Source organism: Pholis gunnellus (genome assembly GCF_910591455.1).
Source record: "Pholis gunnellus genome assembly, chromosome: 7".
Lineage (NCBI taxonomy): Eukaryota > Metazoa > Chordata > Actinopteri > Perciformes > Pholidae > Pholis > Pholis gunnellus.
Window position 1 is genome coordinate 20,795,670 of NC_136533.1, and position 27,068 is coordinate 20,822,737.

At 42.5% G+C, this 27,068-nt stretch overlaps 1 protein-coding gene across 1 annotated transcript; it reads right to left on the minus strand.

Annotated features, from left to right (window-relative positions):
• Positions 1 to 740: 740 nt before the first annotated feature.
• Positions 741 to 26,236, minus strand: nup93 (nucleoporin 93). Its single transcript, XM_079162233.1, has 22 exons — positions 26,114 to 26,236; positions 24,695 to 24,875; positions 23,944 to 24,061; positions 14,310 to 14,372; positions 12,158 to 12,286; positions 11,024 to 11,098; positions 9,752 to 9,844; positions 9,466 to 9,605; positions 9,150 to 9,282; positions 8,699 to 8,856; positions 8,434 to 8,599; positions 8,206 to 8,299; positions 4,583 to 4,774; positions 4,360 to 4,486; positions 4,120 to 4,192; positions 3,646 to 3,690; positions 2,531 to 2,647; positions 2,314 to 2,432; positions 2,104 to 2,221; positions 1,650 to 1,733; positions 1,419 to 1,547; positions 741 to 1,142 (listed from the first exon to the last, which is right to left on the minus strand). The coding sequence occupies exons 2-22, from the start codon at positions 24,871 to 24,873 to the stop codon at positions 1,032 to 1,034; spliced, it is 2,463 nt and encodes an 820-aa protein (XP_079018359.1). The 5' UTR covers positions 24,874 to 24,875; positions 26,114 to 26,236; the 3' UTR covers positions 741 to 1,031.
• Between the last annotated feature and the right edge of the window lie 832 nt (positions 26,237 to 27,068).

Consider the following 27,068-nt stretch of genomic DNA (forward strand, 5'->3'; position numbering starts at 1 on the left):
CACCGTTTTCAACAGTAAAGACATGTAGCGCCAAAACTGTGGGGAAAATCCAGCATTAAATTAATTAAAACAGGCTTTTCGTAAGAGGATATGTCAACCCACAACTTTTTCATCTGTCAAATAGTGATTGAACAAGACAAATGTTTTAAAAACAAATCGTCTCTCCCTTCGTTACCCCAGAAATCACCCTTCTGATACTGAGACAAACAGAAATATCCCTCCAGTCCTGCAGTCGGCTTCAAGCCAACCAACCATCTGCCGGTGTCACAGAGACGGCACTACAGCCTGTGGAGACAACATGGCGTCTGCCTGCTACACTCAGGACCAGGAATTGTAGACAGTAACTAGCTCATATTAAACCAGAGGGAGCGGAGATGTCTAAAACTGACAATCAATCGACACTTTACTCCGTGAAGAGATGAGCTCTGAGGTCTCAGACAATGTTTGAGAGTTAGCAGTGTACATTATATCGAGGCCAATGTTGCATCAGTGTTCCTATTATAAACTCTCCACTTTGAAAGCTACAATGATTGAACATTTACAAGACTTGTGTTTCATAATAGATGCAGAATGGTTTACTTGTCATACTTTGGAAATGAACATTTTTAAACTGACTGCTCTGCACATGCAACAATTACTGTGAAAACGATGATGTTTGTAAAAAGTAAGGCTAAATGGGGAAAAAAGTAAACAGAATGGACATGGAGTGGGTTAAAAAAAAAAAAAAAGACAACTTAAAAGTATACTTATTTTTTATTCCAAATCATCAAAGATACAAATATGAAACAACAAAACTGAAAAAAGAGAGAACAGAACAAAACAACAACTCAGGGGAACTCAGATGGATGATATAAGAATGTATCTGTTAACACAATGATGAACGTTGTATTCTATACAAAACAAAAATGGTCGACAAGTGAGTGTGTGTGAATATGACTGAGTCTGATAAAGCCAAAATGATTCTGTTTGTAGCTGTGTGTGTGTGTGTGTGTGTGTGTGTGCGCGCGTGTGTGTGTGTGGGGGATGTTGTCTCAGTTCATCAGTAACTCCATCTGCACCAGTCTTGCGTTGGTGTCTCCGGCCATGTTGTAGGGAATCATACCAGCAAAGGTGATCAGGGCTCTGGCCTGGCTGCGGAGTTGCTGTTCCAAGAAGAAAAAGACAAGAAGAAGAAGAAGAAGAAGAGATTAAAACACTGTCAGGATAGACTGCTTCTGTACATCTTATCGGACGGTTTGAGCAAATTTTGTTCTGTTTTTCCATTTGTTTTGAGAGTGTTTGTTACGGACTTCCTCGACGACTAGACGATACATCTCTAGGGGTTTATCCCGAAACAACAAATCTTGCTCTAATTTAATATCCATCTCTTTCAGCTGCTTCAGTTCGTCCCTCTGCTCCATCAGAGCCCGTCTTCTCACCATGTCTCTGTCCTCTATGGTCCTCTGTGGCCGTCCTGGCGTGCCTGCTGGCGCCCCCTTCAGGCGTTTGTGCTGAGTGAACAGGATGTTCATGGTGGCCAACAGCACTTCAGACAGGTTGTGGCGCACCTGGGGACACAGAGGACACTTTTAGAAAGAGTAAAAGAATAATGCTGCGTATTGTGGGAAAGTCTGAAAGTCCCCTTTTGAGCGTTCAGATCTTGATCTCACCTCATCACTGAAGTTCCTGAACGCAGCCACTCTCTCCTCCACACTGTCCTGACTGAGCGGAAGGAGCTTCAAACGCTCCATCACCTGGTAGAGGAACACAGAGAGGAACGGCATTAACAAGAGGAGCTGCGCATATTCAGCAGAATTTAAACAGATGGATCAAGGAGCTCCTGTTAGAAGGACTTTTATCTCTGCGTAACGTTTCGAGCACCAGGCTCTTACAGAGAGTCGCCACATTAAATACACAAATAAGCACACGTGACATATCAAATATTAGTAAGAAAATACATTGTATATCGATAGTCCTATCAGACTCTGGATGTGCGAGTCTTTGTACTGATTTTTAAATAAGCTTCACATATTCAACATATATCCCTTCAACATAGTAATCTTGGCATCACATAGTAGGTGTGTGACATATGTGTCTGTATCGGGACTGTTGTGCTGCACTCACGTCGTAGGCTCGGTCAACGTGACCCGCGTGGTACTCGTCAAAGAACGTCGTCAGGTCCAACAGCAGGTAGAAAGTACTGTCGACGGACTTATCTCCCGCTACGCCCTGAGAACGATACCTGCAGCGGAAAGAGGAAATGATTCAGTATTTTTTCAGATTCAGATGCTCTTGATTAGGTTTGAACTCGTGCACGGTGCGCACGTGTCCTACCTCTCGGCAATAGCCACTGCAGTGTTTTTTAGCCTCTCCTTGTTGGACTGAGGTGCGCTGACCTGGGCGATGACTGGACTCAGCAGCCTGTTCATTAGCTCCAACACCTTATCTGAGTTCTAGACAGAGACAAATGGAAAAAGACAGAGAGAGGCAGTGAGATAGGAACACAGGTTCAGTCTGTGGACGAAGAGATCACATGAACAGGTGCGCTCACCTTGGCCAGCTCGTAGAGTTTGACTGCCTCCTCAAACAAGCCCTTGTTCTCGGCCTCCAGAGCCACTTTACTGATGATAGCTCTGGTGTCCCCGGCGAACTTATCTATGACTCCAGGCTAGAGGGAGGAGGAGAGAGGATCAGAGTGAGACTGAGGATACCACAAGTTGCGATGATTGAGCAGATAGATGGCGACTATCCTTGAGTGGTTGGTTTGATTCCAGCAAACAATCATGAGATTAAAAAAATGCATCAAACAAAAAGCGGAAAACTAAATAACCAACGAAATCGCAGACATGTGATCTATTAACATCTATGAAATTCCATTTATATGACAATTTTTCCAAATAGTGAAAAGGGTTTCTGTAAGGGGAGGATTGGTCATAACTATATTCATAACCACCATCACCAAAACACGTGGCCCTTATTTGCTACCAGTGACTGACGAACCCTTTGGCACCAACAGCCACATACTGCAGCTCCTTACCTCCACAAATGCCAATTGGACTTTTTTTGCATTTTTAACTGACGGACTTTGTTTGCTAGTAGCACAGGTCTTAATTGTTTCAGGTACACGCTACATGACCATCATATTGATCTAAAGCATAAACATGTTATATATATATATATTATATATTCCTTCGATGAAATGGACAAAATTAAAGAAGTTCTTTTCATAATTCTCAAATCCAGCAAACGGCAATCTTACAATCAAAACATAACGTCTTTATGTAGAGGATTATAAACCACTGGAACATTAATTTAGCATGTCATTAGCTTAGTTAGTAAAGATACAACCCCTGATTGATCAGTATGTAAGTAGCAGATTCACCAGTGTGTTTATCACGTGGGTGGAATGAAACGTACAGCGATGTGAATGTGCTGCAGGCACGGTGAGAAATGTGAAGAACATTTTGTAAGCAAAGGATTCAAGGAAGCATTGTGAAGAGCTTTTGGATCCATGACAGAGGAACAAAGTGCTGCCAAACGAGGAGCGTCAAAGAGAGTCAGCGAGAAAGAGTGACAGACGAGATGTGTGAGGCAGAGCGAGAAGTCAAAGCATTAATAGAAACACAACCACAGAATAGAAAGAGATCAAAGACACAATCTTCTTACCTTCCTACTGCCGTCCTTCTCTAATCTCCCCAACAGCATGTCAAACTGTAAAGAAGACACAAAAACACATCAAGTATACAGTGTAGAGCCAGAGGAATAGAAACACCTTTAACAGCCCTCAAATAAATCCTACATTATGAAGGGTTACATTTTACTCTCTTTTGTTTTGTTCAGTTTTACTGGATTGTAATATGACACGAAAGATCTTTTCAAACCTATATTTTGTCCACTTATATTTACAAAGCTAAAAACAAAGTCTAAAGTTAGATTTTAAATTAAAATTATTTAAAAAAAGTGAAGTGTTGGATGAGACGAGATCAGGAAAAAAAGAAAAAATACTAAATGGATATGCTCGGTCCCTCTTTAAGAAACACTTGGTATTAGTCGATGCTGCACTAACGGTGTTAAAAGGCATTAAACAACTGTAGATGCATTTTTTCCCACAGGGTCTCTGTGTATGTGTGGGTCACTCACCTCACGACTCTCAATAACAAGTTCACTGACACAGCGCATGAACATGTTTTCTCCCTGGCTGTCTTTCTCATTACTGCAGAACAGACATACAGTAGGAATTAGCAACAGAGGCATTATGGTGAACATCACTAGAGAAAAATAAATTAATTCATAATATTCATCACACAGTCTCCCTATCAGTATGGTACAGGGTCATAAAATCCCAATACAGGATGATTGTGAGAGTGTAATACTATTTACCGTAAGAAGTAGAAGTACTGCAGGGCTTCCCGTGGATCAGTGGACTCAAACTTGCGAGTGTACAGCATGAGCAGACGGATGAAGTTGAGGCGGCGCACCATGGGAGGGTCCCCGGGCTCCTGGCTCACTACAGAGAACACGTCGGCACATTTTAGTTTCTGCTAAAATCTCTTTCTCAAGGGTCCTGCGTCACTCTACAAAATAAAAAGGTGAATGCACTCACACAACTGAGCGCTTTGGCCGGATGACTTCAGCAACAGCCGCAGCTCGTACAGGACCAGCGCCACGTGCACGGCGTGACTCCGCAGTCTCTCAGCGCGAAACAAGAAAGCCACCGCCGCCTCGAACTGAGCCGTCAGGAACAACACCTGGAAATACAGGAAGGGCTGCTGGCTCGCAGAGAAGTGGGACTCTCCTGTTGGCCACAAGAGAGGAGAGAGAGAGAGAGAGAGAGAGAGAGAGAGAGAGAGAGAGAGAGAGAGAGAGAGAGAGAGAGAGAGAGTGAGAGAGAGAGAGAAAGAAAGAAAGAAAGAAAGAAAAAAAAAGAGAGAAAGAAAGAGAGAGAGAGAGGGAGTATTTCCGCATTAATTAAAACCAGCATATCATTTCAGGAGGAAAAGAGGTCACACCTTTAATGTCCGATTGTGTTCAGACATATTTCAGTTTTGAGTCATTTGTTTTTATCTGCAGGACTCTACTCAAATCTACAAAAAATGAGTCGAATCGAGTCGAACCATGCGGTTGAAATGAGCGTAAGGCTACAGAGTGCCTGTCAATTAAGGTCTAATCAAGTGAATAATTAAAATCAACTGTGTGGGTTTTTCAGCGTTTATCTGACAGTTGCTATAGAAACTCTCCTGCTGTGTTAAACTATAACCATTTAAGGGCCCCGTTCAACTCTGGGTCTATACATGCCACGGTAACTTTTTGACAGTTGCTATGGCAACTAACATGTAAGAATTTGAAAATATGCCGTCAAGTGCAGGTACTTAGTCATCAAGTTTACTTTTTAATTATAATCCTTAATCCTCTTGCTGGCTGAGGAGTAGAACAGGGTGGACCATGTCAGCCATTTTATAGCCTTATCTCAGACTTACAGCACTATAGCTCAAAAAGGAGAAAGCGCATGAGAGAAGAGGAGAGGAAGAGAGTGATGAAGAGGAGGAAGAGGATGAAGGAGGCAAGATAAGAGCGCGGGGGGGGTGGGCTGCAGCAGATTGTACAAACAAGAAATGAGAAAGAACACATGGAAGGAGAGAAGATGTAAAAAAGGGGACAGAAATCAGTGGGAGGAAGGAGAGGAAGCGGTGGTGCAGGTGTAAGGAGAAACAGGGATAAAAGGAGGACAGGAGAGGAACAGACGGGGCTTTGGGCTTTACGTCCCGCTGTGAAGCAAGATGGAGTACAACAAGGAACACTGAGCAAGACAACCGACGGAGCAGAGCAGCATGAGGGAGAACAGAATGTGGCTTCAGGCTGTACTTTCCAATGAGCAGAGAGAGAGGGAAAGAGAGAGAGAGAGGGAGAGTGGGAGAGGGGTGAGGGCTACCGAGAGTGGAAAAGGAAAAGAGCAGTCTTATCTGAACGGAGCAGGATCGACCCGTGGAGAAGGCAGCACCCAGGGGAGAAAACGGCTTTCTCAATCTGTGGGAGAAAAAGGCCTAATGCCCTTATGCTCCCATTTATATATTTTGTGTGTTTCGGGGGCATGTGGCTGTTTGAGGCCCTGTTCAGACAGAGTGACATTTGAGCAGCCTGGGGAAGCTTTTGATAATTGTTTTCAATGAGAGTGTGGAGCTTTTTTGCTCGCTGCTGTTTTGAGTGCCTCATGTCTTCACTAACTCTCCCAGTTGAAAAACTTCCACTCAGAACAGAAAGGGGCCCCACGTCCTTCGCATTTTTCCCCCAATTTTACAGACCGCTACAGTGACTCTGCTTTTTCTTTCACCTTGCGAGTCTGTGTCTGGTCCCTGATCCACTTCTGTACTAGGAACTACCACAGAAGAAGTTTTGATCCAGATGTTAATGTTTCTGTCTGTGGACAGGTTTTGTCACAGTGATGGCGTCACAATCGTGCCAGATGCAGTCATGTAGTTGAAATCAAAATGATGGTTTTAAAGGAGCCAGTTACACCCCTGACACCCCTGGTTTGGCGTCGCAGCTGGTGTGATCCCACCGCAAGATGGTCATTAGTATTTGTTGTATATTCTGTATTGTTATGCAAATTGTACTGTTGTATACATTGTATTTTTTGATTTATATTTCAAGCACAGTGCTGGAGAAGACAAACATTTAACGGCACAATGTAGAGACATGTTGAGTATGTGACAAATAAAAACCTTTTTTCCGCTCACGCTAAACTACTTCTGTCAGAGAGGGGGGGGGGGGGGGGGGGGGGGCGCTATCCTCTTCTAACATTCATTGTGTTGAAACATCAAGGGCACAGAATTCGTGGGGAGCAGTCAGGGACGCAGTGAGAAGCAGCCAGCAGGAACAATGGTTGGATGAGAGTTTAAGCAGCAGCTGTCTCTTTTAACTTCACTAAAAGGCATTCGATAAGGCCGACAGAGAGACCAGACGGGAGGCGTAATCTAATTCTCTGCACAGGCAGCAGGTGACTGGCAGGTGTAGCGCTTTCAAGCAAGAGACTCCCCTGGCTGAATCCTAAGTAGAAATGATGAGAAACTGTGTTGCTATTTCTACATTTGGTAGTTAAAACTAAATAAATTCTCAAACAGATTTTGGCACATTTTCCTACAAACTAATGAACTTTGGTTCCGGTTTACTTTGACGAAGGGTTCAGACTTTGCTGCTGCTCAGAGTCATACTCCTGGCTGGCTTGTTGTCCATAGATACAGTTGCTGAGGCTCATGGGTACTGTAGTGTTTAAAGCTGTTCGACAAACCAAACTAAAAGGAACAAACATGACTTTTCAGGAACTCAAATTAAATATTCATAGCACCACCTTTACTTCCAGAAGTTGCTCATTTTGCTACACAAATTTAAGTTTATTGATTTTTTTCTAAGGTGCTTATCATCATCTCCAAATTGAGGTTTCTGTGTTCATGCATGTGCATACACACATCTTTTGTCTGCGGCCTCCTTTAAGATTAAAAAACAATGTTTGAAGCAAAGGGAAAAATAAGACAAGGAAAACCAGCACTGAGACGGCTGGAATGAATGAGAATACAGTTCAGAATGCACAAAACAAAAAGTCAGAAAACTGGACGTAAAAGGGATGTACCCTTATAACATGATGTGTTCACATGTAATCTTGTAAAATGTAGTTTTGGGTGAAAAAACTTGAATAAAAACAGCTGTTTGAAGGAGATGTTTTCACAGCAATATAAAGAGAATTATGACCCGTTTAACTTGCTCACACTAGCTGTAAGCAGCTTATAATACATAATTAAAACCACTATTGCCAAGATGATTGTTTTGTATTTTAATTTTAAAAAAAACAATCATTTATTTCCTAATCATTTGATTTGTGTGTTTTTAATGCAAATAACCACTACAGACGACAATAAAACAGAAAGAGGAAAACATTTAGAATATTTGACAGATTAGACCGACTTACTGACTGAATTATTTTCTGGGACAGTGGTAAAGAGAAAAGGTAGTCTGGAGCCTTGCTGTCAATTATAGTTCTTAGAATGAACATTTTGATTTGTGCATCTCTACAATGAGCCAAAGACAACCAAAGGAAAATGTGGTCCCCCTGAGGAAAACATAATGGAATGGAGGTAGGCGGGGAGGCAAACGTGATGCATCACAATGTCGAGAAACTAAAGTTGAAAGATCTGTGGTCATTTGTAAAGCTGAAACAGAAATGCAGTTCCATACCATAGTCCTCCAGCAGCTGTTTCTGCAGCTGTGGCAGGGTCAGCCTGTCCTGAGAAGAGCTGCTGCCGTCATCATCAAAACACACCTGGTTCAACTGCAGGGACAAAAACACGGCACACACACTCTGTTAAACAAGCCGTGGAACTTTTAATGATGATCATTATCTGGGCCAGCATCTCCTCTGGACAGTGTGCTAATGCTTTAGGTTTAAATACACATCCGCTGTACCTTAAGCCAGAGGTAGTCTTCAGTCTTGTCTGCCACCTCTCCATGGTTATCACTGATGTCACATTTCCCGATCAGGCAGTAGACGGCTCTCTTGTAAGGGTCGGCGCTGTTCCTCAGCACCCTGCGGTAGTGGAGGCGGAGCTTGTTCTCTGAAGTCGGAGAAAGGCTGAAGGGAGAAGATCAAGAGGCATAAATGATGATTCAGTTTGACCTCTGTGTGCATCTCAACATACACATACAAGACAAGGAGCCAAGGGGTTCTCACCGCCTGTCAGGGCTGTTCATGTACTCCTGAAACCAGGTCTTAAAGTCTCCCAGCTGATGTTGCACTCTGTTCACAACCTGCATGGCTGCATTCAGATCTCCACATCGCAGACAGTAGTAGATCACAGCCCACACTGGATGGCCCTCTATCTCACCATCCTGAAAAGACACAAAGACATTTAATACACTGGAGACAATATTAATATACTCATTTCAAATAAAGATCCTGTCCAAAAATGTGTTTTTGACCTGCACATTAATGAAGCTTGTTCTAAAAAACTCATCATGTACAGTCTCTGGTTGCAAACATCAGTGAAGATCCGTTCACAATCGAGACTGGTGGTGCGATACATTTGGAAGGTTTTCCAAATATTAGAAGATGAATGACATTCTGACAGATTTAGCAGTGATATTATTGGTAGATCAAAGAAAACATTGTGAATGTGTGTTACCTGCATGCCAGGCAAAGGCCCTGGTAGTTTAATGTTGAGGAAGCTGCGGACTAGTTGGTACGTTCCCGGCACTCCACCTAGTTGGGCCTGATGGAGGTTCCCAAACACAGTCACCATGGTGTAGTTTTTATAACTGGGAGAGAGGAGACACACACACACAAACACACACACAAACACATAAACACAATGAGTTCATCATCATGGTGCAGTCCGGCTTAAATTTTAACTCCTGTATGCCCTCTGTTAACTTGGCTGTACGGAAAGCTTAATCTCTTCAAACCACTGCACTTTAGAAAAAGAAAACAATCAACGCTACCTGTTCTCTAGGAAGCTGAGCGCCTGGCGTACGAAGGCCATCTGCATTTCAACAGAGGTGCGACTTTTCAGAGTGTCTTTGGCTGGAACCAGCAGCACGTCTGTCATCTGCTTCACCATCAGCCACATGTCTGACACGTTCTGGAGGGAAGAGAGAGGGCGACGGTCACAGTTACTTAAAGGCATGTATTGGGGAAAAAAACAGAATGCATATTAGCTGTATAAGCTACATCTTACAAAATAATTAAATCTGAAAACAACTATTTCATGGTGATAGATGTTCTTACCTTGTCATCCAGGCTTTCTGCGACAGACGCACATAAGTCTCCCAGATTAGGCTGAATGTGACCATTCACGATCTTCTCATTGAAAATGTAAATCTGGAGGAAGAAGACGTCGTCGTGGTGAAACGGACAGAGGGAGAGAAAAAAGGAAAAAGGGTTTCGTCAAAGGCTACATTTTCATGTTGACTTTCTACATTTGCAAATTAATGTTTCAAAATAAAATCCGCCTACAGCTCCATCCTCAGCTTCAGACGTAAAAGCAAACACTATGACCATCGAGTGAAATGGTTCACGACGAAAAACAAGAAAAGAAGGATCAAAATGTTTAAAAGGTCATCGAAGAGGACAAAGAAAACGAGACAAATGACGCCGCATGCAATGTGTCGACACATTGTCAGAGGAAAAGCCACAATTAAAGTACTGCGTCACGTAGCAGTTCAGAGACAGAGAGAGAGACAGAGAGAGAGAGAGACAGAGAGAAGGTCAGACAGGATGAAGAGGGAGGAGGGATGGTAGAGAGACAGAGAGACAGAGTGGGAGAGAGAATTACCCAGAGCCCCCCTCCACTGCCCAATCAATCGATATGCTTGATCTCCCACTTCCTGTTTGGCTGTGACCCCATTTTAACTGAACAATCAGAACGAGGGCATCACAAACAGACTCGTTCACACATCTGTGTTCAACTCATTTTATCTACAGTCAATTAAAGAGGTGAAGTTTGAACACACTTGTGTTGCTACAAACATTTACTGTATATATGAGACCGAAGCTATCGCAGTCAGATATATAATCTCTTTTAATATATAAACTATGAAAGTGTTTTCTTCAATTTCCACATTTTGGAAGTGTTAACACGATAATAAAAACCTGCTGGTGTTTGTAACAATGCCTGACTGGTAAATAAAGCGGTAAAGTGATTATGTCAGAAACTGTGTCATGAAAATAATGAATATCTGCAAATATTTAGTTTTCAGATTCTGACTGACGCTCCCCAGTGGCACAGTAAAAAAATAAAAGAAAGAAAGACCCAGCAGCACTGAGACAAATGGGATGGAAGTTATTTTTCATCAAATATACATTTGCACTCGTGACGAAGGCTTGATGCCGAAACACGTCCGAGTTTGTTTTTAGGTCCAACGATGCCATTAGAATAAAAGCATTCTAATGGTTTAAAAAGAGAGTGCCTTGGTGTTTTCTTGTAATGTTTCTGTACATTAATCTTCATCTAAAGTTTATTCCATGTAACACAAAATGATCAGTCCGACATCGACTCACCTGTCGTCCATAGGCCACCTCCACGCTGTCCAACGCACTCCTTCCTGGAGCGGTCACTTCACTCACGAAGCTCGGCTACAACAAACAGAGAGGCAGCAGAGGACTTCATAAACACGCTGCATTTTCAATAAGGAACGTAGCTAAAGCTAGAAAATATAGACGCCAATCACGTACCAATGAAACTTTTCATTTAATCCGATGTGACAATCAATTAGCATCTGAAATAAATCCTCTTTTTTTCATGCTGACTGTTCTGTGTTTTGAGATAGGAGGACCATAATGTTTCAACGCTTGTTGCCCAATGCATGCTGGGATTGATTTCAGCAGGAAGACACACAGGATGAAAGTATTTTACTTTATTCAGGAGCAAAGATAAAAATAGCACCGATGAGTCTCAGATGAAACAGTTATTCTGGTTGGTTTAGATGAGTGGGGAGACAGTGAGAGACCTAAGACACATGAAGCCCAGGAAGTTAAATATATCATAAAATCAATGTTTGCGTATGTGACTAAATTGAAAACGAAATGATAATGCTGCTCAATGATTCTTGCACAGAATACATGTATAATGTAATATTAATATAGCAATCTTTTACACAGACCACAACTTCAGTCACTAAAATGAGGTCACTTATATTCACACACTATGTTGTAGACAGACTGAGGAGCAAACTGAGACTGGTTTAAATTAGAATTGAGCGCTTTAATTGTAAAATACGAGAAAGTAGAAAACAGACTCGCTCTGGAAGTAAAATCTGTAATCTCAAGTCTGCGGAAAACTAAGAAATTACAAAAAATAGACAATTTCATCTGTCGTCTTTGTTGTGTGTGTAAGAAGAAAGTGACGGACCTGCATCTTGGTTTAGGAAACATATTTGTTTTTTTATAACAGATCTAGTCAAATGGCAGAGGGCCTGTGCAGAGCTCGGTCCATGGGGACACCTAAATTTAGCCGACTTATGAATACAATATACTCTCAGCCGCATAAATAATATCAATTTTTAGCAAGAAATGTTCTGGAAAACTAGCTTCCCCATGAGGTAAAGCAGTGTTATCGAAGCAGAGTAAGACAGTTTGTCTCTCGTTGCAGTCACGATATATTTATTTTGCAGCTCTGTGTTGTGTTTCCCGTACCTCCACGTCTTGACTGAAGTCCAGTGCGTCCTCTCCTGCTCCGAGCAGCGTGTGCAACACTCTCTGCTTCACCTGCTCCCACTGGACCAGCATGGACTCACGGTGGTACTCCTCGGCCAACAGGAACGTCTGCAACACATCAAAGTAGGAAACGGGAACCCGATTACACTTACATTGAAGCTCACATAAGGCCTTGACTCACAGGCTAGGTGCTAAATATCATGTGATTACTTTATGCACCCATTTTCCAATGATTTAAGATGCGCTAAATGTCCCTTTTTTAATCTTAATTATTATGGATCAGAACTATTATTGATCACATATCGAAAACCTTGTTTCCAATCTGAAATCCTGTTTCTCTTTCCAGGCGAGAATACGTTTTGACCTTTATTGCAGTGATGTGCTCTTCATGAATGTACCTGATTAGCGCCTAAAGAAGTTTGATGCTGAATATCATTGTGCTGACTTTAGTGGTTTGGGGAAATCTTGTACGCCTCTGTACCCAGTATGCTGCCGCTAAATGCCCCTCTCCGTTTGTCACTCTTGAAAAATAGATTTGAATCTCTTTTACCTGATTAAATAAAGAATATATATGACGCACACACACACACACACCAGATTTAGCAGCTGACCCCCGTCATGATTGTACTACTCCATCAGGACACAGTGTCGTCTATTTTAACCCTCCACAGAGACTCAAAGTGAGCTAATGGGAACGTGAGATAATTGAATCTTTCCAACCTCCAGGTCAGGGAGACGCAAATGTAGACCAGAGCCGACATTAACTTGGTTAACTTGGTCACTGCCTGAATGTCAAAGCGTTTACTTTTAACATTTCTGAGTTGACCGACTGTCGTCTGTCAAAAACTACGATGGAATCAAGAAATGTCAGTGCAGAGATGACAGGATACAGTAGAGCAGTGGTTCTCAACCTTTTTTCAGTGATGTACCAGCGCAAAGCATTTTTGGTTGAAACGATCATCAGTGTCTGATTTATTAAACTGTCAACACTGAAGATTGCATCGTTTAGGACAATGACTACTGAATATAAAATTCAGTTTATGAACTTACACTTATATTTTATTGAATATTTAATAAATAACTATTTTTCAAGGATTTTTGAATGCATGCTAATTTTAAATATATATTTTTTAAATCTCACGTACCCCCTGGAGTGCCTTCACGTACCCCCATTTGAGAACCACTGCATGAGAGGTTTAACAGTGTTTGTGGACCACAAAGAACTGTAAGATGTTTTAACTGTAAAATGTTCCACTCAGTATATATATATATATATATATATATATATATATATATATATATAAAAAACTCTTTTTACCAACTGCCTAATAATCGTATTGAGGAGATTCCTGTAAAAAAACGTGTTTAGGAGGAGATTAATCATTGAATTGACCGATTTATTGTTATCAGATTTTTGCATTTCTCAAATATTTATATTAGGTATCCGCCTTAAAAATCCAAAACCAAAAGCTTTAAACTTAAATGAGATCATATTCATGTCAAGTGATCGCTAAGAGAGTGGACAACTCAACTACATACGCCATTCAGCACAACAGCACACAATTCATGTGATGAGAGAGGTACAGAAGTTGAGATAGAAATCTTTAACATCCGCTTTCTTCTTAATCAGTGCATTTGAGCCCCCCCCCCCCCCCCCCCCCCCGCACACGAGTCCTTTTTTCGTCTCTCAGGGAGAGGCGAGATAATGGGAACGGCAGCTAATTAAACGCCGGGCCTATTAGCTCTGCACGCCAGGGAAGCCATTTCAGAACCATTCCCTGAAGGTTCACACCAGAAGGACTTTTAGACCGCAGCAAGCAGAAATGACTAAACATTGAGGTTGTGAAGTGTTTTTATATTGGGATGTGTTAATGTTCATACACGCTGCAGTGCTGAAGACTCATCCGATTGTGTAAAACTAAATATGAGGCAAAGAAAGAACCGCTACTGTCTGTGACTATAGAGTCTAATCACTGCATCTTGTCCTTTACAATTTAAAACAAATTCACCGGTAAAGAATGAAAAGAATGGCCTGTGATCTGCTTTTCCACACTGTAGGATTTAGATTCCGTCGACCATCTGTAGCTCTATTTCCACCCGTGAAGCAATAAGACACTCGGCAGATACTGACCCTGCGGCGAGACTCCTCGATGGCTGACAGTAGGGCGTTGTCCCTCTCATTCTTCAAGAAGCCCTGTGGACGAGGCAGAGAGACAGAGAATGAGACGACACAAACAGAGAGAGAGAGAGAGAGAGAGAGAGAGAGAAAGCAGGAGATGTTAGCTCCAACATCGGGGACAAAATGAATCAGAGATAAACTGTGTGCAGAGAGTTCTAGGGGGACAGATTTAGGAGGTGCACCATCATTTGCTCTACGGGAGGCAGAAGCTGCTTCTTTCTGCCATTCCTAGACAGTCTCACGTCAGGATTAGGCAAATGTTTAATCGCTGTTTTACACACACACACACACACACACACACACACACACACACACACACACACACGACCTCCATTTTGAAGTCGTCTCAAGATGGCTGCCCCTGCACACACCCACTTCCTCTGGTCCTTCCTCTGAAAATCATATTGATTGACATCCTACTCAACTGATAATAAAACTACTTATCGTACACACATGACCCGAGCTATCAAGGTGAGTGAGTGGTACTTCTGGAGTACACAGGAGAGGACACGAGAGCGATCTTCGGAGGGAAAGTCGGTGAGCGCTGACGTGCATTAAAAAAGGGACGGCCATCTTGAGGAAGCACCAAAATGGTGGCTGCGCTGTGATTCATTTGGTTACTGGCAGACACAAAAAGTGGGTCACTGGCAGCGTTACAGTATCAAAAAAATATATATACAAGTTGATGTAAGAAATCTCTTCTTTCCTGTGCAGAACACAGTGACACGTGTGCAGCATCTCAACGGAGGAACAATGACAGCTCCTTCGCTGCGAATGAGTCACAGCCAGAGAAACGTCGCATCATCTCTTTATTCAGAGATATTGACAAAAGAGCCTTTCCTGTCATCGAGCTGACGACGTGGGAATGCTTTTGGTTCTGTATTTATAGCTACACCCGGTTTGATACCAGCGGAGACAGAATATCACATGAAAAACAGGGCGAGATAAAGTCGAATATTAAATATATTTCACTGCTTTGAGAACAAAAAGATGAGCCTCGGGCAAATTTCACTAAATATGTTGGACTGTTCACGGATTAGTAGCACTTTAACAAACAGATGAACTCTTCTTTTCTTTGTTCAATCGATCCTCAGGACCACAAGATCTCAAAAATGAAACAAATACAATTACTAAAGAAGGAAAGTCACAGTCTGTGATGCCTTGCTTTTGCTTGAACTATGATGAGCGTGTAAATGTAAAATGAATGCTGCTGCTGCTCCCTAATATGCAAGAAAGTCCTGCGATATGTTGCATTCTTAGAGTAACCATGTGACTTAATAATCTCTTAAATTGGTAGAAATAGTTGTTCCTTCCGACAGACAATAGCATTTAAATTCACTGATGACATTTCTAATGCCTTACTGTCTTTGCGTCTAAAGTGCGTAGGATCCTTCGAGCACCTGGTGAGACCATTTCTCCATCATCCTACTCTCTTCATTCTCTCGAGCCCCCCCCCTCACCTGCTCATTACTCTGCCTATTTGAGTCTCACTTCCTCTCCTCTCTTTCACTCTCATCCCTGGGTTCTGACGAATGAGAGCAAATTGGCGGCACAAAGGGTTCACTGTGGGAACAAGTAACTTCTTGAAACAACGTTGATACTAAAGCAACCGATAATTACTGCATTGAAAGCTCATCAATGCTGGAAAAGTGTGAAGACGACGTATGATCCGGGCCGGGCCAATTAACCTGCCCACAATGCATTACTCCATCAATGTGCAATTAGGAGGAGACAATGAAGTGCCATCATCTGACGAGGGGAGGAGGAAACCTTTCAACTCCGTCTTGTTCAGTGACAGTGGACAGCAGGCTGCTACAACTCTAAATGGGTCAGTAATGTGTCTTTAAATATTTAAATAAGCAATCATTCAGGTCACAAAGAAGCACTAACAGAGAAAGAAATCAGCGGTGACTTCAAGTTTGTGAGGCCATTACAATGAGGCACAAACTACAGGTTGTACTTGGTAAAATGCTTTATACTATTAGTCTATTTGAATCAATTAAGGAGGAAACTAAGTTTCTCTCATTTACCCCTCTGGTCCAACCCCTTCTGCCCTCCCTCTCGCTTTCTTTCCCCAGGAGATGCTGAGAATAGCTCTATATTTAACCAACCAGAGGAGAGCTCAGGCCAACGCTCACTGGAACAAGGAGGAGAATAGTTGGAGCAGAGGCTTATGGGAAATATGCAGCACAAGAGACATGAGACTGGATTTAGTCATTGGTGATGACTGACCGTTATTCCGGTAAATTGGAGGTGAAATGAGATGGTCCTCTTCTCCAGAAACATGTGGGAGGGGCTTAAAGCATTGACGGCACATTGGGCGACGCTGAAAGTCTCTGCCGGGCAGTGGCCTCAGCAGTTTTGCTTCATCGCTGTCATTTAGCTGCCAGCTGCACTGGCACTGCCAACAGCTCTGCCTATGCAACATTTTTTTTTGTGCCAAATGTAAATTAATAAACTTAGCAAACAGCTGTGGCCAACATTCACATTTGTCGGAAATGCAAATGCTCTTCACTCTTTATGAATAAGAAACGTCACGGCTATCAGACATTACTGAACAAAGAAACGGATCTAAATATAGATATATATTTTACTGTAACAAACTTTGGATATTTGTTGCCCTGTAAGGATTGTGTCCAGTTTTACAAAATTCAGAGGATTTATCACAAAAAAGGCAGAAGAACATCGTCACGACTGCTTCGTGTAATTTAGATTTGCACTGATCAGCTGACAGACATTGGCATGCTATTTAACTCTGACACACAGATTATCACCTGACCCAAACTTAACACTGCTGATGCTCCAACTCCTCGTTTTCTTTGTCCCCAATTTAAAAAAAAAAAAAAAAAGAACATATAATAGCGTCTCATCAAAGAGCCCTGAAAAAAAACAAGACATTTAAAACAGAAGACAGCGACATGCTTATCACTCTCGAGGATCAACTCAGTGCTGGGCTATAGGCGAATCTAAAGATGAACGTTTCCAGTTGCCCCACCCCGGTATTGTGTATCCTCAGAGATCTGCAGCCCACCGTGAACACCCACCGCCTGCTGGCCAGACAGCCCAGATTTACAGGAACAAAGCCACAAAAAATATGAAATAATGACACTTCATTGCTGTTAATTAACGTGCGTCAATAAAAGCTGACCTGGGTAAAGAAGGTAGAATCGAGGGCTAGTCCGCCTTTATTTGAAAATACATCCGACGGAAATTCTAATCCTTTTTCTCTAATTTCTGCAATAATCTATAATGAAGATCTGTCGGCAAATCACTCCTTTAAAATGTCTGTAAGAGTGTGAGCGTGCGTCCTAGAGACTACGCATGTTCACATCCTCTGTGCCGGCACACGCAGGCCCTCGTTCCATTAGCCTTCGGTCAAGATAGTCGCCCTGTCTGCGTCTGACCGCAACCTCACAGCGTGTTCGGGGGGAAACCAGCAAGTCTGATTTTTCACCCTTTGGGTCTGGCTCATTGCACACTGCGAAATATGACGGAAGAGATAAATGGTGTCGAGGAATCCAAAGGCTACGTAAGGACACAGTCAAAGAGCAGTTAAAGGGGGAATGGAGACTGGGAGCCTCGCTCTCTGTGCCAGTCATCGTGAAAGTACGAGTGGGAGGCTTTCTGTCCTCATTTGCCACGACACAATGAGTGTGTGTGTGTGTGTGTGTGTGTGTGTGCGTGTGTGAGAAACCACACCCTTCACTTTCTGTGTCATATAAAACATACATGTAAAGTACTACAGCATGTACACACATTTGTGTGTGTATATATATTGAAACAGTGATGTTTGCCTCCAATTACAATCATCGCCATGTCTGCCGTACAGCCACAGACACTGTAGCGTAACCGGGGAAGAGACAAACAGGTGAGGAAAAAAGTGTGACAGGCAAAAAACATGCCTGTCTGTGAGCGGGTGTGCATGTCTATGTGTATAAGCAATACTCACTCATGCTGAGCTCCTGCCTGCCTGGCAGACAGACTGACAAGATGAGAAGCCAGGCTGAGGCAAGCAAAGAGTTAAAAAAAAATAGTTTTTTCGTTTCTTTGTCTGTGCCCAGGTATCTGGGCTCTGACAGCCTGGGAGACCCGCTTCTCCCCTCTGTCTCTCCATCGCTCCCTGTCGCTGTGCCAGGGCGAGGTGGACCAGTGGACGCCATGCTGGGGCGTGTTGCCTGCGACCCCGTCGAGCCGGCACGCCGCTCCGCTCGCAGCCTTTTCCCCTTTTTCGAAATCAAGCCGGCGAGTCTTGTGCGTTGAGCCGGAGTACCGAGTGAAAGTGCCACATCAAGACTCACTGGTGGTGGGTTTTATTGTCGGAGGGCCGTACCAACTGAGCACTCAGACACGGGGGGGGATCCATGAGAAGGAACTATGGATTCATATAGAATACCAGTTCCTACCATTTAGCTGCCCCCCCCCCTCTCCATCCTTTCTCTCTCTCCCTCCTTCACTTCATCCCAGCATCTCTCATGGCTCTCCTCCTCCCTCAATCCCACTCATTTTCTTCCTTTTTTTATCCATCTATGCATCCTTCCTTTCCTCCCTCCCTCTCTCCTCCCTCCCTCAGCTCAATGCAATTATAGTAATGGATTTTTTCCCCCTCGGTTGATGGCTTCCGACATCCTGTCTTGAAATGAGGCTAATCATGCTCTTAAGGGTCATGTTTTGTTAATGAAGGGTTTGGGAGGCACATGTGGGAAGCCGATGCGGGGGGGGGGGCATTCCTATATGTAGGCCTACCATCACAGCACACACACAAATGTGAATACACACACACACCTCTCCACTTGTAGACTTGCGCACATGACACACTCATTCATTCACACACACACTCATTCACACACACACACCTTACAGCCGCATCATATGTGCGGGCCAGCACAGACGAGATGAGAATGAAAGCACCCACGTGCAGCCAGATCTACGCTACACACACATTCATTCATGAGCACATGGAGAGACAGTTTATGCCAGCAATCGATCGTGACTGATACAGATACAGGCAGGCAAACACAGCACAAGGAGCCAGTACACACACACACACACACACACACACACACAGTGAAGCTATGTCAGTGGTGTTCGTCTATCTCAGCAGATGCTCTGGGCTTAGCCAACTGCATCCGCTGAACGCATGCCCTCACTGTTGAGGATTTTGTGTGTGTGTGTGTGTGTGTGTGTGTGTGTGCGCGCGCGCGCGTGCGTGCGTGTGTGTGTGTAGAAGGCACCGGAGAAAGGAGAGGCACCGACTGAAAGGCACCGGCTGAAAGAGAGGGAGAGAGGTGAGGATAAAAAGAGAGAGCGAGAGAGTCCTGGCAGAGAAAGATGGAACAGTGAAAAGTGAGACGAGGACACAGACAGAAAAAAATTGCAGTCGCCATTTTTCTACCAGCCCTCCACTTCTACAGTTTCATTTTTTCTACCTCCTCTTCTCTTGGTTTCAGCCTCTCTCTATACTCATCATCCTCCTTTGTATATAATATTTTATGACACAGAAAACAAAAGAACCCAGAATTGCCAAACAGCAGCCCAAAGCGATTCCCCCATGACAACCACCGACACGGAGAACATGCGACGCTAACGCCGACCTGGCAGAGCAAAGAACAAGGACGTGAAAACGTCTACTATGTGCTGATGACAGCTGTTGGAGCCTAGTGTGCTTCCGTCTAACTCCCTGTTTACGTATGCATCCATGTGTGCTGTAGATAAGAACGTATAATCAGGATCAATCCAATCCAAATAATACCAAACTCCACATGGCGAGCTGTGCAAATGCTCATCACTAGGATAACATGATACCCATGACCAGATGTCCATCCATTTGGACTACATTGTAATGTTAATTCATACAAATATACAATTGTATCACATTACTTGGGACACAAAATGATGATTTACATTTTCTATAGTGTTCACTGAAATAATTGTGTGTCAGTATTGTGGAGTATCTGCTTCCTCTACATTTGAGCAGAGAAATCTGAATGGGGCGAGGCATAAATGTATCCACGTCTAACTACATGAACACCTACATGAACAAACTGCATGTAGTCCAGACACGGCCTGCACATAATTAGCCCCTCCCACGTCCATGAAGCCCTGAATATAGGCGTAAGTCATATAGTATGAGTGTGTGTGTGTGTGTGTGTGTGTGTGTGTGTGTGTGCTCCACACAGGAACCGCAGAGGCATCCAGTACTCCGCTGATCACGTGGCCTTGGACCATTTAAAGCAATGATCATATACAGTATAATATGTTGTTGTTCCCTAACAATGTTTGACACAAAGCCTATTTAAGGTCAGTTGGTGTGTGTGTGTGTGTGTGTGTGTGTGTGTGTGTGTGTGTGTGTGTACGCACTTCGGTTATAAGTGGAGGATGTTGACGTAAATAATAACAATGAGAATTTTATATATCAAAGGGAAAATCGGCCAAATATCGTCTTAAAATTGGCAAAGGCATCGGCTATTGGTGATTGCTCTGAACACGGTCAACTCCTGAGATCATCGCCTATAAGCATAACCTCAGGTTAAAAGGTACTGCACTGAATTAGCATTGCACTTCAATGAAACTGTCGGACTCACGGTGGACACTTTACACCAGAGATGTTGTGTCTTTTATTCCATGTTTTCTTCTTCCTCAAAACCTGGCAACATAATCACCCACAGTACCCACAACTCGGACGCTGACAGTTCAGTTCAGTGTTATGCTAGTGGAAGCACCACCAGTCTCCGTTTTGACATCTGGCATCACGTTACATCGTGTGGTGAATTTTGAGTAATAAAAAGATTTATTTCAAGATGTCTGGGAATGTTTTGTCTAATTTGTTTTTATCTAGTTACCTACTTTCAACTGACATTCATCAGTATGATACAGTATGCACATTTCCTTTGATAGCCAACATTTAACTACTAGACCAAAGCCTTTACAGTGTAATGAATCTCATGTCTAACAGTGTTTTCTTGCCTTTTGTCCAACAAGTTGGATGTCCATCCTGTAATATCTCAGCTCCAATTGACTCTTTTTCCTCAGTGTGCTGGGTGATGTAAAGTGACTGAACGTCTCCCAGCAGGATGTAAAATGCAGATGTGTAGGAGGAACTAAAGTGGGCTGCATTGCTGCCTGGTGTTCTTGATCAGAACAACAGAATTCACCACAAGCTTTCTGTGCGGTTTGGTTCATTCTTGCTGAACGGGCCTCCTGAGTACCATTCTTTTCTTTTTTTTTGCTTCCTCGTCATCGGGCCAAATACACTAAGTGAGATTAGAGTCACAATTGGTTACAATTTGCAATTAGAGTCAACAGTTTGTGTATCATCTCATGATCTTAATTAGAAAAACAAATTCCCAAAGTACAAGCAGTCAGCTTATTAGAGTCCTACTCACATTGGTTTTGGCCAGCTAGTCAGACATGCTGAGTGACCAGAAAAGTAGAAACTCAAGATACTTTTTAATGCAATAAACTACAAATACTGCTTCTGAGATTAGAAACATTTTGTAGTTTTTAAGACACCGTGCCAGAGAGATGTCCATTGTCATTTTTGTTAAAAATATGTATCTGTATAGTTCAGTTCAGTACAAAGTATGGCATCACAACATTCGGACTTAAACCAAGGTTAAACAAAAGTAAAAGATGTTGAGGCTTTGTTAAACTATGCGTTTAGTCTATGAGCCTGGTTTAATCCTCACTAGATCTTGGTAGCTGTTACTGTGTTCACTGAACATGGTCTGCAAGGCTATTTGTTTTAATAATCACCCACATAAAATATGAATGATATACTGTATGTATACAATGCAACTATCTCAACTGACTCGTCTTTTATTCTCACCACCTTCCTGGGATTTGCTTGTTCAAATGGAGCTTTTCTGTAACACAGCAGAGGAATTGTTCTACTGAATGAGATATTGCACATTTCTTCTGAAATGAAACTTTATAATGTACGGTCTTCTTATAAACCAATAACGGTAAAAGATCAAGAGTAGAGAGGGTGTGTCTGTGTGTCTGTGTGTGTGTGTGTGTGTGTGTGTGTGTGTGTGTGTGTGTGTGTGTGTGTGTGTGTGTCCATGTTGCCAGAAGCTAAGTGCTCTTCCAGTCAATCACTCAAACCCGCCCAGGCTAGCGTACATCCGGCTGACCAAGAGGAAGTAAAAATTAGTAAATGTAAAAAGAACGAAAGGCGGAAAGTGACGGAAGAAAAGCAGAAATATAGAGAGAGAGTGAGAAAGAGTGAGACAAAATGGTGTCTCAGAGAATAGAAGGGGATGGAGAGAGAAGAAAGAACATAGGCGGAGGATTAAGCAGGGTAAAAAAAAGAGGGATGAAGAGAGAGAGAAACAGATGGAGCTCAGGGAAAAGCAGAGAGAGAGAGAGAGAGTAAACTGGGTGAAGAGAGGTAAAAAGGAAAGCCGAGTCAAGTGGAAGAAAAAGTTAAAGATCCTCGTTGAATCACTACAAAGTGCAGCATTGTGAGGAAATATGCATAACGCACTGTTAATAAAATGAACACCACAAATTCATGAATGATTTCAATAACCCACTGTTAGCCAATTTGGGAATGCATTTCTATAGGTTAGTTTTTTTTAAAGCATCAATATCATTACAGCAGAGCCATTTTCATTCTTTTTAACCTGGCGCCTACATTACTATCATTAGATTCGGGTATTTTATGCTGGTAGCGACTAATGTAGCCAGAGATGAGAAGCAAGCAGAGGTCTGGTGACTTCTTTCTAACTCCACACCCCCAGATGTTTTCACATTCAAACTGTTAGTCTCCAGCCCCGACCGACGCTAAAGTGACATCACTTGAGACAAGTCACCACACTTAGCGTCTTCTCGACCACTCTGACCGCAACTGTAACGGCGTCTGGACAGTTAAGCTTCCGTTAATGCTGAAGTAACACTTCCACCTGCTTCAGTCAAAGCTGCCCACCAGCTAACCATTGTCAACATTTTTCACTGTCAGATATCCAACTCTATTCCCTTCTTACGCCCGAGTTGAGAAAGTACAAACTACATATCTACTAGAAATGTGACACGAGTTTATTCCGACACAGTTCCGGTGTGGATCGACACAATCACAGCGTAGCCTTCAGAACCATGTAGTGTGTGTCATGCGTCACGTGTCATGTATGGAAAGGAAAAGGCTCATCACAACATCTTCCATGAGCAGAAAAATCTTTCATCTAAAAAGGAAAACCCTGTCAAGCTGGAAGCCTCTCCGTGGGAACAATAAACTCATTGAGGTTCCAGTGTGTGTGTTGAACATCTGTTATCCCAGAAACATCCACCCCTGCCAGCCCCTAGTGACGAATTTCAAACCAGACATTGTTTTTCAGACCGAAACTAACACACTTTGAGGGCAGAGCTTATCATCTATAGCTAATTGATGTTACTACCGTGGCTTAAAAACACATTGTACTTCCTGGTTATCTGGTTAACGCAATCTCCCCGCAAGCCAATGTTTAAACAATTCATGCTCAGCCAAAGATGGTTCCTTAGAGCCATTACTCTCTCTCTCTCCATTGTGATGATATCTGAAAAACAAAGCTAGCACCCCAGTTGGACTCGTGGCCCGTTGGGCCCTTCATACCTGTATGTCCGTGTCTTTGACCGGCTCCAGGGGCTCAAAAGTGGTGGCTGCACTGAGACTTTCCAGCCTCTGAGAGATGTGGAAGATGTCTAAACCTCTGGAACCAAGGAGGATTGACCTGAGAGTAAGACAAAGAGGGGGTAAGAATGAATGAGTGGAAGGACTAAACTGAGAGCAAGACTGACAATGAACTGTAGTTTTGCTTGACAACCACTAGAGGTCACAAGAGGCTTTGCTATGATTGTTACCCATTGGCTAAAGATCATGGCAGCTCAAACCTATTACACAGGGGTTGTATTAGGGCCTTTATAAGGACAATAAAACAAATTATAAAATATATGCTGTTTATAAAAGACTGAATCTGTTAAGCACGACTCAATGACACTTCAATTCACATATTTCTTAAAACAAGAAACCTGTATTGCACAGATGTGTCAGAGGGGATCAGTAAAAAAAAAAGAAATGTACTGTTGTATTTAAAATGTCATCAAGACTGTGGCAGTTAATTGTACTAACTGCTTTTTTTTTTATCCATGGCCACTTTAAGAATAAAACATAATATAATAAATATATGTTAAGTTAAATGTTGATCTTCGGGTGAATTTCACCTCTTATAAAAATTAATTTAAAATGACATACAATTGTCGATTTTTTATTACAACCTGTACAGGTTTTGTGAACACTATACAGGAACAACAGAGATGTTCGGACTGTGCAGCATGACTATGTGCATTGGGGACATATTCCTTACGCTTTCACGTCGGCAGCATCTTGTGAGGTGCGGGTCAGGGTGCGGGATCGAAGCCTCTCCCCCGCCTGCTGGATCTCCTGCAGGTTCCTCTCAACATGCGGCAGCTCTGACACTGCTTCTGTCTCGGCAGCTAGCTGCTCTGCCTGCTGCAGCAGCTCCCCGAAGCCCTCTGCATCCATACCTATAGAGAGAGAGAGAGAGAAAAAGAGCGTGTGAGTAATGACGACAACAAACGAGAATTAGTTGGATGAATACAGAATTATACAAACACATTTTGTCTGCTTAGATTGATGCAACAACAGAAGGACCCCTAACATTCGGAGAAGCGATAGGTGAAAAGTTAGTGACCAGTTAATATGCCCTCAACTCAACAGATGGTGGACTTCACTTGCTGAAGAACAGGCTTAAGGTACAAAAAAAAAGTAAACAAAGTGTGCGCTGATGTTTGTGGGTTGTATCCTTCAAGGATTTATTGACTGAATAATTCAAAGGAAGGAGTTACTAGTAGTAAACAACTTCATATTCAAACTAAAAAGGTAGCACTCTAACCACGGTCATAGCTGTATTTGAAATCCAACACGCTGGACTACGAAGTAAACACAACAAAAAAGACGTGTCTGTGTAAATAGGGAAATTGTATAAATTGAGACAACAGAAAAATAAATGTATAAATGCACACGGACACATCAGGAACAAAACTGATTCACCAAAGTTTACATTATCACAATGAACACTGATGAAGCCATGTTCGTTGTTGCTGCTCTATCTGACTCCATCCCTCATAGGGTCTCTTCTGTGTTTCATTTCACCACTTGACATATCGACTGTAAATAAAGCTGCACATAATTCAGATTGTATGGCATTTGCTCTATACTTGATTCTTTTAACATGAAGGTTTCCTGTAGTGGTCTGGTCAAAGACATCTGTACAGACAGACCTGCCCACTGCCATAAACCATCACATTAAGAACATCTAGTATAGAGCCTATATAGCCTAGACACGAACCGATCCCAGAACACCTTTTGACAGCTGACATAAACAACATGACAACTGCAGCGCGCGCATGGAGTGCCGTGGTTGTCAGATAAGTTTAGCGTTAGCACAATGCTAACACCTCGGCTAGCTAGTTTAGAAACTCGCCTTACTTGTGACAACAGCAGCAAAGAGACGGAAAGGCAAATTCAATAATTGCGAAGTTAGCTAGCAAAGTTACAACCGCGACGACAACCTCGTGTTTAGAAAGCTTTCATTTCCGGCTCAGAGTTTAGTTTGCTACACTGGTTAGCTTTGTGTCTAAATGAATGGCGCTACTAGTTAGCTAGCAGGCTAAATGGCTAACACTCTCTCGCATGCTCACAGTTGCGTTAAGTTAAAAATCTTAATATTTGAATATGTGTTACAGGCAGACAGACTTCATACCTATTGTGTGGGACTGACGTAAGTGTGGTCCTGTCTGTATCCCTCAGTTGAATGTGATCAGTGTATTCAATTTTGCTCAGCAGTGGTAACGTACAACATGCACGCAAGTATGTTATTTGCCCCGGCACTTCTGGAGTCGATGCTGATTGGACAATAGCCGCACCGTGCCGGATGTCGCTCTTCTTCTTCTTCTTCTTCTTCTTCTTCTTCTTCTTCTTCCTCTTCTTTTTCTTCGAGATGAACCGCGCTGCTCTGGATGGGAGGACTTTGACAAACTTTTTGTTTTGTCTTGAACATTTTTTTAAGGAAAATTACAATGCTATCTAAAAAATAGAATGTAACTTTGATAAATACAGCATGGTGAGTATATTGCTTAATGCCCATAGGAGCAACATAATTCCACCATCCTCTATGCTTGCACAATATGCATTAAGCTTAAGGCAGAAATACACATGTACTATGCAAGGTTGAGATATTCACAATTTGTTTTTGCAAGGGAATCATACATCATAAAAGTCAGATTTTTTATTGATAGCTGTTTCATTGTAAACATGTAATTATCTTGAGATGCATTTCTTTATGGTTCCAACATATAACAGCTACCCAAATATGTTCAGGGCCAGCATGTTAAGCAACACTGCACCACTCAACTCAGGTCAACAGGTCATGTGAAATAAGAGATGTATAGATTGCAGGCTAAAACACCAAAATGATTGCTATCAAGGGCAGTTTCAATGTAAGTTAGTAAATGAGTAGACTGACTTTATCTCTGTTGAACTCTTGAGTGTCTGCTTGCAAACAGTGACGTATAAAATAAATAATGATTGTGTCCCAATCTGCCTCCTCTTGTTTTTTAGTTTAGTAGGCTAACACAGCTCTGCAAACTGGTGAAAAATGGCAAAAGTGAAGTTAATGTCTGAGTTCTTGCTGCTATCCAAACATACACAATGTTTAC

What these genes read in the sequence shown, in the direction of transcription:
- nup93 (XM_079162233.1), bottom strand. Translation starts at nt 24,873, where the DNA reads ATGGATGCAGAGGGCTTCGGGGAGCTGCTGCAGCAGGCAGAGCAGCTA. An exon ending in GATGCTGCCGACGTGAAAGC is followed by an intron (nt 24,062 to 24,694) that starts GTAAGGAATATG and finishes TCTTACTCTCAG; the next exon opens with GTCAATCCTCCTTGGTTCCA. An exon ending in CAGTACTTCTACTTCTTACG is followed by an intron (nt 4,193 to 4,359) that starts GTAAATAGTATT and finishes TCTGTTCTGCAG; the next exon opens with TAATGAGAAAGACAGCCAGG.